This window comes from Crotalus tigris, unplaced genomic scaffold (genome assembly GCF_016545835.1).
Source record: "Crotalus tigris isolate CLP2741 ecotype Arizona unplaced genomic scaffold, ASM1654583v1 scf7180000023830.6690815, whole genome shotgun sequence".
NCBI lineage: Eukaryota > Metazoa > Chordata > Lepidosauria > Squamata > Viperidae > Crotalus > Crotalus tigris.
Window position 1 is genome coordinate 465,973 of NW_024100214.1, and position 16,813 is coordinate 482,785.

The following is a 16,813-nucleotide window of genomic DNA, read 5'->3' on the forward strand; positions in this document are numbered from 1 at the left end:
GAAGAGAGGAGTAGACAAGTTGATAAAATAAGGGACATCTTGGTGATTTGGGGACTGAAGTAAATTCATTCAAGGCAGTATTAAACCATGATGATCATGAAGTAAGAGACAATATCATGAGACTATATATAAGTAACTGGGATATTATGCATTCTAAAAATGTATTATTCATCATTCTTGTGACATTGTCTTCATTTCATTCTCAGTCCATGTATTTTGGGATTGGTCTCTTTGCACCAGCAAAGGTATCTGCATAGGCTACATTTAAGGACAATTTTATTGCTACATATACACAGGCTACGTATAAGCACATACCTAATGCTTTTTCTTTTTTTTTAATAGCACAAGACCTGTGTTTACATAACAGGTTTAGAAAGCTGATCTTATGTTACACAACATACACTGGTTATTTCTGGTTTTCTCGCAAATGAGATACTGCAGGAAAAAATAATATTTCGGAGATTTTTTTTTAATGCTTCTGATAGCAAGATATCAAAAGTTTTTGTACAGCCACATATTTTGCTGCTTTTACTGCTTTGGGAGAATGGTGCCACCTTGGACACTCAACAGCTAGAGCCATTTACTGTCAGCAGTACCATTTCCTTATATGTTATGGATGGCATTTATTTAAAGTTAAGCATATTCACCAATCCCTTTCCTCAACCTGTCTCACATTAAATGCTATAAGGACCGTAATAAAGGAAGTTCTCGCTTTATTAACGATAATTGGGAACGGCAACTCCATTGCTAAGTTACACAGTTGTAAAGCACAACATCACGTGATTGTGTTGACATATGAAGGTAGTTGCCACAGATCTAGCTGTAGTCATTAGGTGGATCCCACATGGCCGTTAAGCACAATGCTATGTGATCATCATTTGTGACCTCCTGCCAGCTTCCCCATTGATTTTGCTTGCTGGAAGCTGGCAGTGAAGGTTCCACATGATGATCATGGGCCACCAGGATGCTGCAGTCAGCATAATTATGTGCCAGTTGCCAAGTGACTGAACCATAATCATGTGACTATAGAGATGCCACAATGATTGAAACTACAAGTATTGGTTGTTAAGTTTCCTTGTTCGGTGCTGTTGATTGTAAACATAATTGAATTACTTGTTTGTGAATCCTCAGGGAAAATATTTTATCTGCTGGTGGTGCAGAATCAGATGCATCTCTTACTCTGGAGAAGTGAATAGGTTACTAACTAACTGATTACAAAATTTGGCCACGTTACTAAAATCTACAGTTCCAAATATCCTTCAAAGGTTCCTATCTATGTCATAGAAAATTTAGAAGAAGAACCATGTCTATTGCAATAATTGTTGGGTGCTTGCTTTACCAAAAGAAGACCCCCCCAAACAATGGAAAAGCAAGGATCTTTATAGAAGTTGAGGACCTTAAGATGGGAAATCTTAGGGATCTGAATGGATGGTCATTTTTAAAAGCTAGGCAGATCCTTGTCAATGTACCTGGGGTGAGTTCGATTGTTAGGTAAAATGAGCCTTTCTGGAGGGCAGCAGAGCTGGGGAGCCCATTGTTAAGGAGATGAAAGTTTGACGTCTTCAGCTGATGGAGGATAGAAACCTGTAGTTTCTCTAGGTTGCTATTTCTTAGCAAAAACTGCAGTTGGACTGTACTGTGAGCTAATGAGGCTTCTTGTCTTTGGTTTAGATGGGATTGTAGAGGTATTTGTCTTAGGCAGGGAAGGTAAATTTGGATCTGATTAGGATCAGGCAAGGAGAGCAGCTGTGTTTCACCTTGGTTGTGTCTAAAAGACAGGGACACAGTCTCCATTTTTGTTTGTTACTTTTATTTTCTCTACTACACCTAGAACTGCTGTCTTTTTCAATTGCAAAACTCTGGGTGGTATTGTACTAGACAAATCACTTGCAATTACTGCAGCACATATCTAGTATAATTAAGTATCTCCAGCCCAATAAACTAGTGGTTTGGGGAAAGAATGGTTTTACTTTGCCTATCTAAAAATTTGCTCACAAATGATGGGCCAATGCATTTATTAGGAATCATACTTTATGAAAATTTTAAGAACAGTGATTTTACAGGTAAAAGATAGAAGCAATAAAATCTACATTGCTGCTATAAAGCCCTAAGCTCATATTATTCTGTGTAGAAAGCCAAAAAAGACAGATTACTGTAAATTTGGGAAGCACATTTGCAGCAAGTGCTGCGCCCAAATAGCTTAATAACTTTTAGATATCAAATAGTGTGGTTGTGTATGTCTATGTGCATGTTTTGGCGGGCTTCAAGCAGACTTGATTACACTCATATACATTAGAAAGAAAGGTTCTTCTGAAAGTAAATGGAATTTAACAATATAAATAAACTTAAAATCAGGAAACAAATATTGAAAGACTAGAAATATTTGGAAATGCAACTCAGAGTTTGGAGCACTATTTTAAAAATTGGAGCAAACATCTGTCTGGAATTCCTGACCAAGTTTGTGAAAGATACAGTGGGAGCCTCCCCTGTTCTTTTTCTTAGTGACAAAATGCAGAACCTACTGAATTTCTAAAATTATCAGAGGGGGAGCAATTCTGAATCCACACAAATGAAAAGAGACTTATGCCTTTCAGTTGTTAATAAAAGTACTATAGTTGCTCAGAAACCCATTTCAAATGAGCCCACACTTCATCTATCCAAACCTAAATAGGATAGATTTATTTTATTAAACAGTATGGAAGGAACTTTTATTTGAACAAAGTTCTATATAAACTGATAGAGGAATTGGAAGGAAGGAAGGAAGGAAGGAAGGAAGGAAGGAAGGAAGGAAGGAAGGAAGGAAGGAAGGAAGGAAGGAAGGAAGGAAGGGTCAACCTATTTTCCAAAGCACCAGAAGGCAAGCAAGAAGCAATGGATGGAAACTGAACAAAGAGAGAAGCAACCTAGAACTAAGGAGAAACTTCTAACAACTAAGGAGAAACTTCCAACTTCCAGTAAGAACAATCAACCAGTAGAACAACTTGCCTTTAGAAATTGAGAGTTCTCCAAGACTGGAGGCTTTTAAGAAGGGACTGGACAACCATTTGTCAAAAATGGTATACTATAGGGTCCCCTGCTTGAGCAATTGGACTAGTGTTGGACTAGAAGACCTCCAAGGTCCCTTCCAACTCTGTTATTCTGCTATATTTTTGGGAGATTATTATAACAGCTTATTTGGGAATCTATGAAATCTATGTTTCCAAGTTCAAGCTATTACAAAATAACTTTTACATTTTTTATTTTTGTTGTTCTCCTTTAGTTGTCTAGCCTTCCTCCCTCCCTCCCTCCTTCCCTCCTTCCCTCCCTCCCTCCCTTCCTTCCTTCCTTCCTCTATCAATTTCTATTGTAGCACTGCTTTGGTTTGATCTAATACATTTTCATCTTTCTTCATTAATTGAAATGTTCCCATTTGCCGCTCCAGTCCTTGTAATTTTTCTTAAAGTAGCCCTTTAAGCCCTTATTGAAGACTTGATTACTTTCCAGCAAGAATAGAAATATGCCACAAATAATGCAGGTCATAATTTCTAAAGCATTCCTTTTTGTATTCTGTTCCTTAGGAAACTACTAATACAAGATGTTTATTTCTTATTGTTCCCTTTTCAGGCTCTTCGGTAAACCAAGTACTAATTGAAGAGAATATTTGTACTTCAGGGTTGAACTGCGGTGTCCTTGGTTGTACCAATTGTCCACTAAGAGGGAGAAATGTGTTAGTTTTCCCCTTAAAGTATTTCTCTTATTAGGTACTGTATATCTATAAATTCCACATATTGTATATGGAGCCATGGTGGCACAGTGGTTAGAATGCAGTATTGCAGGCTAATTCTGCCAACTGCCAGCAATTCGATCCTGACCGGTCTAAGGTTGATTGAGCCTTCCATCCTTCCAAAACTGGTGAAATGAGAACCAAGATTGTTGGGGGCAATATGCTGACTCTGTAAACCACTTAGAGAGGGTTATAAAGCATTATGAAGCGACATATAAATCTAAGCACTATTGCTATCTGGTTATTCACTAAGCCTGAAAACTGGCTGCTTTATATTCTTCTTGCATCTCTACAGTAGCCCCTGCTTGCCATAGCAGTAAGAGATCATCCAGGTATCCATCATGGGACATTACAGTAATACCAGTGGTGGCATTCAAATATGTGAACAACTGGTTCTCTGGGTGGATGCCACTTCCGGAAGTCTATTCTGGGCCTGGGCAACAAAAAATTAGCTACCGATTCTGCCGAAGTGTTGCGAACCGGCTGAATCCCACCACTGAGTAATACAGAAGACTTATTTTGGTCTTTGACAGGTAAAATAAAGACATTATCAATGATATCATGAAAATTGTAAGGGCAGTGATTGTACAGGTAGAAGATATACACAATAAAAGTTGCATATCTCCTGTAAAGTTACAATCCATAATGTTCTGTGTAGAGAGCTTAAAGAGTAAAAATAAACTCCAGCATCGAAGTTGTGAAATGGAATAACCAGAACATGACAACATGAGGGGGTGCTTGCCAGGGAGAAGTAGGCAAATTTAAATTATTCTGTGTGTCCCAGTAGCTAACGAGAAACAGGGATATTTGGATGTTTTCCTTGCACACACTTCTTACCTATGGAAGGAGCTGGCAATAGGATTAACTATGGGTAACATAAGTGCAAACTGAGTAGCTCATCAGCACCTTTTGTGCTTCTCACACTACATGGGGTCAAAAAGCTCATGGAACTCATTTTACTACTTTTAATCTTAAGCCTCAGAAATAAATTTTGGAGCCTTTACACATTCTCAGTGAAAATATCTTTCTCCTTTGGTGTTGTTAATTTCAGGAAGGAGTCAAAACCCTATTCTTGTTACTTTTTTATTGCCCTTTCTATTTTCAAAGAAAAAAATAGTTATGTTCCAAAGGACTAACCACATCATAAAAAGAAAGAGGGTGATTTAATAAGCATATTAATTCTGCCACTTTTTTTCTTTAATTTTCGTCATCTAGAAAGTGAAGTACATCACATTTCTACATCTCAGGGAAAATTACACTTCAGAGTTTTCAGGCTTAAAGAAAAGGAAACAGATTGTCCCCTTCTTCCATTTAGTGGTCACCCAGATTTTTGCAATTCAGATTTAATTAGCCCTACTTCCTGTGGTATGAGGGGTAGGGGCTATTACAGCTCTTCCTATCATTCCAATTAATTATAATAACATGATGAGGCAATTAAGTAATACAACAGCCTTCCGAACTTGGAGTTGGGCCTAGAGCTGCAGGAATGGAGGCCTATCTTAGGATATAGATCAAGCTTATCATGAAAGGCTGGGGACCTCTATCAGAACTGCCATTTTAATTCTTCACATCCTTTATCCTTATATTACAGTAAACTCTCTTTGGATATTTAAGATAGTATTTGAGTATTGTAAATCCTTCAGCTGTAACTAGAGTATTTGGGGCTGGGAGAGTTTTGATTGTTGCACTTACAAATCCTTTCACAGATCTGACATGCCCTCTTCCCCCATCCTTTTTTTTAAACCTTTCTTGTCATCAGAGGTCCAATTCTAAAATACTAAGTGCTGCAGAACTTTCTATGGATACAAGGGGAGAATCCAGAATCAAACCCCGTACATGGATGGATGTTTCATTCTCATATATGTATATTCAACAGATGAACCTCTGTTCTCAGAGGATTTATAGATGTTATCTGATATATTGTATGGCCTTGGGATGTCTTCCCAACATTCATAGCATTGGATTGGTAAGTGTATACATTTGTATAGTACAGCATTGGTAAGTGTATACATTTAGTTTAAATAGCCAACTTTTCTTTTTCCCTTGTCAAGTTATTATTATGTAGTGTGAAAGCTATGATTAATTAGCATTAAAAATACAGAGTTTCTACACTCTGTGATCTCAGGCCAGCCATATTATCCCAGATATTGTCACACCAATTAACAGTATCTTGACTTAGGCAAGAATGACGGGAGTTGTAAATTAGTAAATTTTAAGGTAATTGTCTTTAGTAACTGTAATTATCTAAACTATACTCTGCCTATTAGCTTCTAACCATAGTTTGAACACAAGGTTTGGCAAAAATATGGGGGTTGAATACAAGTATGGTAATGGCTCCAATATTTTAAGTCATCAACAGATATCAGTACTCTAAACAAGTGTTTATCAACCTTGGCAAGTTGAAGACATGTGGATTTCAGCTCCCAGAATTCCCCAGCCAAGGCTGCTTGGGAAATTGTGGGAGTTGTACTCTACACACCTTCAGGCTGTCAAGGTTGACAAACACTACTCTAGAATATCTGATGTATCTTTAGCATCTATTGGTGAGAGGTAGCTGCGGTGATAAAAAGTAGGATTAATAAAGGAGAATATTTATAACTGAGCTTTGAAATGAGGAGTCCTTGGTGATTTCTGAGTTTGGTTATGCATTGAGGATGTTACCTCATTTGTGTAATGAAATATCTGCAAGAAAACAATTAAACTCGGAGAGCACCAAGGACCCCTCAAAAGTTGGATTGCTGCTGTATTGTTCATGAAATTGTAGTCAGTTCTTGTAAATGCTCTTTAAGCAATATGTCATGATAGAATTTATGATTGCTGAAGGAGTCATTATAATCTAGAAATGAAGTATCAGTTGATGGATTGTCATCATAAGGCTTCACCAAAAGGAAAACAGAATTCAAAATTCAGGCTAGAGGAGGAAAACCCATGATTACAATTTTTGGAAAGATAGAGGTTATAATTCATATGGATTTCCTTGAACCTGGTATCCCACCCACTGAAAGCAATATTTTAGCACTCAAAACTTTGAAACAATGATTATGCAGAATCCAAATCAAAACCTCACATCTTACAAGCCACCCAAGAGGTAATTGTTGAGGACCCAGATTGTTGGGGGCAATGTAAATATATATATATATATATATATATATATATATATATATATATATATATATATATATATACATTGCTTACTGGTGTACACCGCTTAGAGAGTGCTTGCACTTAAAGCTGTATATAAGTCTCATAAATAAATAAATAAATAAATTGTGAAGTTGGATTTCATCATCTTGAATATAGACCATACAGTCTAAACCTGGCATGTTGTGATGTCCATTTTTCCCAAAACTAAAGAGACACTTTTGTGAATATCTGTTTGACTAAGATGGAGAGTTAGAAAGGACTGCCAGGACTTAGTTAAGGAGACAAAGTGTGGAATTCTTTCATGATGGCTTTAAGAAGCTTGTCCAATATTAGCAGACATGTGTAGCAAATGGTAATGATTACAGTGCATTCAGAAACTTTCAGACCCCCTTCATTTTTGTCAATTTTGTTATGCTGCAGCCTGATTATGCAATTGTTGAAATTCATTTTTTCTCATTAATCTACACTCAGTACCTCATAATGACAAAGTGAAAACAGAATTTTAGATATGTCTGTAAATTTATTAAAAAGAAAAAACTGAAATATCACATTTGCATAAGTATTCAAACCATTCACTCAGTACTTTGTTGAAGCACCTTTGGCAGCAATTACAGCCTTGAGTCTTTTGGGGTATGACATGACAAGCTTTGCACATCTGGACTGAGGGAATTTCTGCCATTCGTCCTTGCAAATTCTCTCAAGCTCAGTCAGATTGGATGGTGACCATTGACGGACAGCCATTATCAGGTCTCTCCAGAGATGTTCAGTAGGGTTCAAGTCAGGGCTCTGCCTGGGCCACTCTAGGACATTCACAGAGTTATCCCTAAGCCACTCTATGTTATCTTGGCTGTTGTCCTGTCATGTTGGAAAGTGAACCTTTGGCCCAGTTTGAGGTCCTGAGTGCTGATTTTCATTGAGGATATCCCTGCACTTTGCTCCATCAGCTTTCCTTCAATCCTGACCAGTCTCCCAGTCCCTGCTGTTGAAAAACACCACCACAGCATGATGCTGCCACCACCATGCTTCACTGTTGGATTGATATTGGGCAGATGATGAGCGATGCCTAGTTTCCTCCAGACATAATGTTTAGAATTGAGGCCAAACAGTTCAATACTGGTTTCATCAGACCAGGTCTGAGAGTCCTTCAGGTGTTTTTTTTTTTGAAAACTCCACGTGCACTTTCAAGTGTTTTGCACTGAGGAGAGGCTTCAATTTAGCCACTCTGCCATAAAGCCCAGATAAATGGAGGGCTGCAGGGATACTAAGGCCTTCTCTCCTGGTTGCTCAGTTTAACTGGTTGACCAGCTCTTGGAAGAGTCCTGGTTGTGCGAAATGTCTTCCATTTGAGAATTATGGAGGCCACTGAGCTCCTATGAACCTTCAGTGCAGTAGAAATTTTATTGTAACCTTCCCCAGATCTGTGCCTTGCAATAATCCTGTCTCTGAGCTCTGCAGGTAGTTCCATTGACCACATGTCTTTTGCTCTACTACAGTATGCATTGTCAGTTGTGAGGCCTTCTATAAAGAGGTGTTTCTTTCCAAATCATGTCCAATCAGTTTAATTTGCCAGAGGTAGACTCCAATCAAGGTGTAGAAACATATCGGCAATGATCAAGAGAAATGGGAAGCACCAGAGCTAAATTGCAAGTGTTGTTGCAAAGGATTTGAATAATTATGGTAATGTGATGTTCAGTTTTTTCTTTTTAATAAATGTACAGACATTTCTAAAATTCTGTTTTCACTTTGTCACTATGGGGTACTGAGTGTAGTTTAATGAGAAAAAAGATGAATTTCAACAACTGTAGAGCCGGGCTGCAGGATAAAAATATTGACAAAAGTGCAGGAGGTCTGAATACTTTCTGAATGCACTGTATATGGAGAAGTAAATACAGGTAACAAAAGAACTCATTTCGAGGGTTATTTTCCTATTTCATTTATCAAAATATCCCTCTTAAAGTTTTGGCAGTGGAGGCATTTCTTTTCATTCAACTTTCGTATGTTTTGTCTATTTAATATTTGTACTAGCCAGATCATTTGCCAAAATTATTACAGATGTAATAGAAATGTATAGAAAAAGAAAAAGGAATATATATGCTTGTAAGGTTTAACTATCAAAACTGAGTATTACACAATATTTTACATTTTTGCTGATAAAATTAGTCTAAAGCATGCATATTGCATTAATGGTGAAAATCCATGAGGGCATTAATTAAAATGTGATTCTTGCCTAATCAATATTTCAATTGATAAAAGATAATCAAGTTATAAAATCATTCCTATTTTCTTTCCTAATAAACTTGATTTGCAGTTAGATAATCTGTGTTTTGCCACCTAATGTGAAGAGAGGACTCATTGGAAAAGACCCTGATGTTGGAAAATATTGAAAATAAAAGAAGGGAATGGCAGAGGATGAGATGGTTAAATAGTGTCATCAATGCAATGAACGTGAATTTGGGCAAGCTCTGGGAGACCGTGGAAGACACTGCTATGGTCCATGGAATCGCAAAGAGTTGGATATGGCTTAATGACTGAACAACAGCAATCTGTACTAATGTGACAGCATGCCAGATCAGTTGAAGTAACTGTACTTCTTTTAAATTTGAACCCATATAGAACCAGCCTTGTGGTTGTTCTGCAGTTATAGAACTGGAACATATCTGCTCTGCTAAGCTGCCATGTGTTATATGTCAACAATTGTTTCTGGAAGGCAGGAGGAGATGACAACGTCTTCCCATGAATGGGACCTGTGCCCTATCTTCTTGATTTATGTTAAAAGCAGTATTTTGTAGTGTTGCTATCCAGTTTGCCTGCTCTACCTATGTGTTTTGATCCTAATATAAACTAGAACTCGTGGTCTCCCGCTTTCTAGTCTGCTGCCTTAACAACTAGACCAAACTGGCTCTATTATAGCTTGCTTCAGTGACAACTGAATTATAATTAAATCTTCTCCAATCTGTTTCTTCCAAAAGTTTAGGACCCAGAGAGCAAGGCCAATTGTAGGTCAATTCCTTGAACCCTATAGTGGAGAACATGTTTTCATTGTGCAGTGAGTATCTCATGAATATTCTCCTATAGGCTAGGGCCTATAAATACCATCCTCTCCCCGTCAAAAATCAGACAACAGAAAGACAACTGTGTAGGGCCTATGTAGTCAGAAGCAAGCCCAGTGTTATATACATTATTAGGAAACCTATTTCTTCCAGTGTGACAGCAGAGGACCATTTGTATGAAAAAGCAAAATAGCCACCTCATTGCTTTTTTCAAAACATATACAAATGTGAATTTTGCTGGGTAGGAGGGCTGGAGCACCTCTGGAAATCAAGATAAATCTGCTTATACTCACATGGCATAATTTGTAGAGAAGGCAAGGTTTATACAAGAAATTGAAACTTTAAACCTCAAGTACCATAAATAGTATATTTTAAGGCTTCAAGTCAGTTGTAGGCTGGGGGCCAGATCCCTTATTTGGCAGCTGTCGTCGTTTTATGATTTATTAAAATGAAGTAACAAAGCGAGACATAACTATTAACAAGGGTGTTTGTAGCATCAGTGGAATATTCCAAAAGCTGGTTTCTTTGCCTATAATCCTCAGATATCTTGATAGGAAAAGTCTTTCTTCTGCAGAGTTGAAAAGGAAAACAAGACGCAGCCCCCTTCTCTTCTGGTAGCACGAGACTAGTGACCCAGGGGTTCGGCTTTATCTTTATTGTTTTGTTCTTTAAGCAGAAAGGAAACATTCAATATAAAAATTAGGAACTTTTTTTTTTAATGCAGATGGTTTTGCTAAAACGCATGGGTGCTGTGATATAGCAGGTCTCCAGGCAGAAAACAACAAATAGAGTTCATAGGACTTAATGGAAAGAGGGCCCAATGAGACCTGGTGAGAAGAATCAGAATAAACCATATACTGACACTGCTAATTTGCATAGCAATGGCTTGTGAAGAAGTCAAAATTATTGGGATTCACATAGCATACTAAATCATCAGCTTGTAAACTACCTTGTTGCTTAGCATAAGATATAAACCCAGCCCAGAATGAAATATGAAATAGGCTACAACTGTACTGTTGTACTTGTTGATACAGGCTACATTTCCAAAAGACCTTCTTACAAACCTTAGTTACAGTACATTTAATGCCACTTAAGTATGCTAACTGCACATAATTCTTTATCTTTGGATTTACCAAGCTGTTCAAATATTAGATAGTTTCCTAGGATGTTTGATGTTACAGCATCTGGGTAAAAGTGGTTCAGGGTGGCCATGTAGAGATTTTGAGTGCTCAGAGTAAAGATGGTGGATAGAGGATTAAAAATGGCACGTTCACTAACAGATTTACAGCCAAATGCATTGTGCAAACAAGGTAATTGAGGTCAACATGATAGAAGTTATGAATCTGATCATTAGATTTATCATCTAACCTCCTTGCTAGATTAGCATGGATAATGGCAGGAATGCTATGGGTTTGTCCTGATGTAAAAGACTCCATACTGATCATGCAGCTTTGGTGCACCAGTTTGCAAATGAACTGAAGCCCTAGAATGTTGTCCTCCATTTCCCAGAGAGCTCTTTTATGAAAATGGGATATCCAAGCCCTCATTATTCATATGATTCTTTGACTCCTGTGATTTGCTTGGAATTTGTGCCTTAAAAAATAATATAGAGAAGCATGCCTCATACAAGGCATTGTTAAAAATTTTAGTACTATTTTTAAGAGAAAGATAAAGTTTACTCCGCAATTATTTTTGCTGGGTATTATTGTAGATTTTGGTGTCAAAGAAATTGATTTGATGCTGAATCTTATAACAGCTGCAATATTACTTGTGGGGCAATATTGGAAGAAAAACTCTTTGCCTACTATGGAAGAATGGATAGTTAATGTTGCGTCCTTGGCGGGAAAACAGACACGAGAAGCAGCTGGAGTTCTCAGTTTCTTTTATTCAGCGTTCAGCTTACAGGAAGATGGCTTCAGCCTCGCCCAAACGCCTCGCAGCCTCTTATATAGGCAACTCCCGGGTAAATGGGTTACTTTTCCCGCGCCAGCACCCGCGCATGCGCACGGCGCTGGCGACAGCCTGTCTGGTCCCGGGCAGCTTTGCACCTGCCCGGGACTGCCTGCAAACGCCCGAGCCGTTTGCAAAGGCTCGGGACATAACACCCCTTTCCCCCGGGCTAAAACTACTACCAACATACAACATTTATTTTATATGACATTTTGCTCCCCAGTGCTCCCACTGTTTACTGGCCTTTGCCTTGCCAGCAATGTTATGTAGTCTTCTAGGTACTTGGGAGATTTCTTTGCTCTCTGTGACCTTCTTAGCTGTGGATTACTGGCATAAGTCCCCTGACTGGAGGGAGGCGTGAGCCTGTTCTCTCTATTGTGTCCTGGTGTCTTCCAAGGACTGTGCCCCGATGCCTGGCCTGCTTGCTTGCCCACCGGGCTCGTCAGGCCAGGGCTTCTGTTACTTTGTGACCTGGTTGACCTACCTAGCTGTAGACCCTCAGGCCCCTTGAAGTGATAGCCGCTGCTGGGCGTCTCTGTAGAACCTCCTAGGTCAGTCCAAGACCTGTCAGGAGGCTGTCCATTCCCTGAACCCCATTCTGTGTTCGGGCTCGTGTGGGTTTCTGTACTTTCCCAAAACTCAGGTGTTCCCTGATTTGTGCTAGGGTTGTTGTAGTCGGGACTTGGTTCCTCGACTAACTCTGTGTATGTTTGACCCCCTGTAGGATTTGGGGTAAGGTCAGGCCAACCTTGGGAATTGTGTGCCAGTTCTCTTGCGGGGAATGATTTGTTGGGATGCCCCCGGGTATCCTCCGTTGCTGGAGTGCTGTGTGATGTGTGTGGAAAGTGAGTATGCCCCCGGGGTGACTCCCTGGCTGGAGTAGGCGTGAGTGCCTGTTGTGTGGGTAAGCTCCATGACTTTCTTTTCGGAGCAATTGCAGAACCCTGAGATGGGCCGTTTGTGGCTCCCTCAGTGGAGGTGGGCAGTAGCTCTTGCCCTTCCCTTTGCTCCAAAGGGTCCCCCTCCCCCCCTGGAAAAGACCCAGGAGTCTCAGCAGAAAAGTCTCGCCTAGAGCGAAGTTGGTCGATGTGCCGACGCAGGACACGACCGTTGTCCAGGGCAACCTCGTAGGAGAGAGGACCTGTGATCCTGGACACAGAAGCGGGGACCCATGTATGACCAGGCCCGTAATTGCGAGCCCAAACCGGGGCACCCACAAGTAGTTGTCTAGGTGCCCTAGGATGTGAGGTAGATGAAGGCAGTCTGTCCGGATGCAACCGGTCAAGTCTAGTAGTAAGTTGGCGCCCCCAACGAAGTTCAGCTGGACTTCTCCCTGTAGAAGTGGACGGTGTGGTGCGATAAGAAAGGAGAAAGTCAGCCAACCTGTGATGCCAGTCCCCGTAGGTGAGTCTCTTCAAGGCGTCCTTTGCGATGCGCACCATGCGTTCAGCCATACCGTTGGTGGACGGGTGAAAAGGCGCAGACGTGGCATGACGAATCAGGTTTGCCTGTAAGAAAGCTTGGAATTCGGAGGAGGTGAATTGAGGGCCGTCGTTGTCGGACACAATGACATCTGGCAGCCCGTGTGCAGCAAAAATCCCCCTCAGTACCTGATAGTCTTTGCAGGGTTGGGGATGAGACAGCACCAACCTCAAGCCATTTTTGAATGGCTGTCAACCAAGACCAAGAAGAATGCCCTGAAAGGCAGCGTAGTCAATGTGCACCCTAGGACCATGGGGATGTGTGTACTTCCCAATCATGCACTGGGCTTGGGAAATCTCTGGGACGAGATCGTTGGCACAGGTGGCATGGTGTAACGTAGCTTCAAATCTTTATCTAAACCAGGCCACCACAAGTGGATTCGTTGCAAGAGCCTTCATCCGAACAATGCCAGGAGGACCCTCGTGGAGGGATTCTAAGACCCTAGTCCTCATTGAGGTGGGAATGACAACTCTGTTTCCCCAAAGCAGACAACCCTGAGAAAGGGACAGTTCGTTCCTTTTGGACCAGAAACTCTGAAACTCAGGACTAGGGCAGTGCTCAGGCAACCCGGACAGGACCCAGGAGCGGACACGTGAAAGTGTGTGATCTGTACCTGTTTCAGCGGTAACATCCCTGGCACAAGAGGAGCTCGGGGGGCAAGGCTTGATTGATCGAAATGTTGACAGCTGGCGCTTGGGGGTCAGCTTCTATACTGGCAGAGGCAAAATCTACGAGGCCATCAGCATGGCCCATTTCTTCCAGGCTTTGTGGAGTAAAGAAAAATCATATGCAGACAAAAAAATAGACCACCTAAGCATTCTAGGGGAAATGATTTGGGGAGTCTGCTTACGTGTGGTAAACAGTCCCAGCAGAGGCTTATGGTCAGTGAAGACCGTGAACTGCCTGCCATATAGAAAATCGTGGAATTTTTTAATTCCAGCAACAACAGCCAGAGCCTCCCTGTCTATCTGAGCGTAGTTGCGCTCGGCAGAAGACAGTGTTCTGGAGTAGTATGCAATAGGAACCTGAGTTCCATCAGACCTGAGGTGACTCAGGACAGCTCCAACCCCGTAGGGGGACGCATCACAAGCGATGCACACAGGGAGAGACTCGTTGAAATGTGCAAGAACACGGTTAGAAGTGAGCAAGGCCTTGACTTCTTTAAAGCAAGCCTCATGCGCTTGTGACCACAGCCACACAGCCTGTTTGTCTAGTAGCCTGTGAAGAGGCTCAGCTACACTAGCTTTATGTGGAAGAAAAGAATTGTAGAAAGTCAGGAGGCCTAGGAAGGCCTGAAGTTCGGCCTTAGACTTTGGCCTGGGTGCTTGTAAAATAGCAGTTAGTTTGGATTCAGCAGGATGAATCCCAGCAGCATCAATTTTGAATCCCAGAAATTCAGTAGAAGGCACCCCGATCTTGAATTTGTCTTTTCTGAGCTTGAGGCCTGATTCCCTGAATCTTAACAGGACAGCCCTAAGTCTTTCAGCTAGAATGTGTGTGGAGTCTCCTGCAATCAAGACATCGTCAAAATAGGGGCAGACCCCTGGTATACCTCGTAGTGTGTTTTCCATTACGCTTTGGAAAATCCCAGGAGCGACATTTACTCCAAACTGTAGCCTTTTTACTTTAAAGGCTCTCCTGTGGGTCACAATGGTCTGAGCTATGGCAGCATCATCATCAACAGGCAGCTGTTGATATGCTTGAGCTAGGTCAAGCTTTGCAAAAACACGCCCCCCCTTGAGAGAGGCCAGGATGTGACTGACCACAGGAACAGGATAGGCATGTTGCTGCAATGCCTTATTGAGTGTGCATTTGTAATCAGCACAAATTCGAATGTCCCCATTTGCCTTTAGAGGCGTGACAATGGGGGTCTCCCATGGGCTGGAATCAACAGGTTCTAGGATTCCTTGTTGGATTAGTTTGTCTAATTCAGTGTAAATCTTACTTTTTAAAGCAAAAGGGACCCTTCTTGCTTTAATCCTAATGGGAGTGACAGTGGGGTCTAGCTTTAAGGACACAGGTGGTCCTTTGAATGTGCCCAGCTGGGGGCTGAAACATACTGCAAATTCTTTGCAGACTTTCCTGTAGGTCGCGTTGTTGTAAGCTGTTGAGTCCTGTGACGTGTATCCCCAGGGCCTCAAACCAATCGATCCTAGAGACTCGTTGTTTCACCCCCATACTATAATAAGTTTAGTGGACCTTCATAAGCCTTGTATGCACGTTAAGGGTGGCCTCCCCCTTAACACACACTCTTGAGTCTGGAAAAATCTGTTATCAAATATCAGAGGCCTTAACTTGGCCTGGTAGACCACTACGGAACAATCTTCCTAAAGTATGCAATGAAATGAGGACAGGGCAGACCCTGTGTCTAGTTCCATAGATAATGGAACCCCTTGTAGCTTCACGTTGAGTGACAGCTTTTTCTTCATGGGCTTGTGTGTGCCTGTTCTACAGATGCTTCTTCGCGAAGCGCAAAAACCTACCCTATTCTGGCTGGGAATCTGGTACCTTTCAGGCGTTCTTCTTGGGGTTGTGCCTTTCGTCGGCTCAGACACACAGCTGCAATGTGCCCTTGTTTGCCGCATGCCCGGCAGGTAGCGGAGCGGAACTTGCAGTCGGTTCTCCTGTGGCGACCTCCACAGCCGATGAACTTGAGCGGAGCCGAAGAGCTTCCCTTCTGGTTTTCTTCCCTCGCGGGGTGTAGACGGTCGACTTCCTCGTCCGGATCCTCCTCGGAGTTTCGTCGGACGTCTTCCTGGTGCACGGACGCACCCTCTGCACTGTTTCTGATCGGCCGCATGTTTTTGATGGCGCCGCCTGCTGCTTCTTCTGCGGTGACTTCCCTTAAGGCGTCTTGGAAGGATAATTCTTCCTTGGCAAAAAGTCTCTGGTGTAGCTCTCGATGCCTTAGCCCGCACCCGAATCGGTCCCTCAGTCGTTCCTCGAGGTCCTTGAACTCGCAGGGCTTGGTGGCCTTCCGTAGCGCGGCGATGTATTCCTTGGCTGTTTCACCGGACCGTTGATCCCTCTGCTCGAAGGTGTGGCGCCATGAGATAACGGACACCTTGGGGTGGAAGTGCTCTTTCATCAGCTTCTTCAGGTCGGCGTAGCTTACAGACTCTACTGGAACAGGTGCTGCAAGGTTTTCTGCGATTTCGAAGGCGTCTTGGCCGCAAACGCAAGCAGGGTGGCAGCCTTCAAGCTATTCTTCCCTCACTTTGTTTGGCCTTGAGTAGTTTTCTCCATTTCTTGGATACGTAGGACTCCCACCGCTCTGGCTGTGAAGACGTCGAATTCCGAAAGCCTTCCGATTTTCGCCTCTTCGATCTTCAGGAGACGGTCTATCAGCCAGCCTACCCCCGAATGCGCACCGGATTGGCGGACAGCTGCCGAGTCGCGCGTTTCCTCTTCCGCGCTCGGACTC

General features: G+C 41.9%; 1 protein-coding gene across 1 annotated transcript in view; it reads left to right on the plus strand.

Annotated features, from left to right (window-relative positions):
• Positions 1–11,197: 11,197 nt before the first annotated feature.
• DCC (DCC netrin 1 receptor) overlaps positions 11,198–16,813 on the plus strand; it is a 450,546-nt gene continuing 444,930 nt past the window's right edge. Inside the window, exon 1 of the mRNA XM_039322125.1 lies at positions 11,198–11,267. Within this exon, the coding sequence (XP_039178059.1) occupies positions 11,198–11,267 (70 nt within the window). The remainder of the gene's footprint in view (positions 11,268–16,813) is intronic.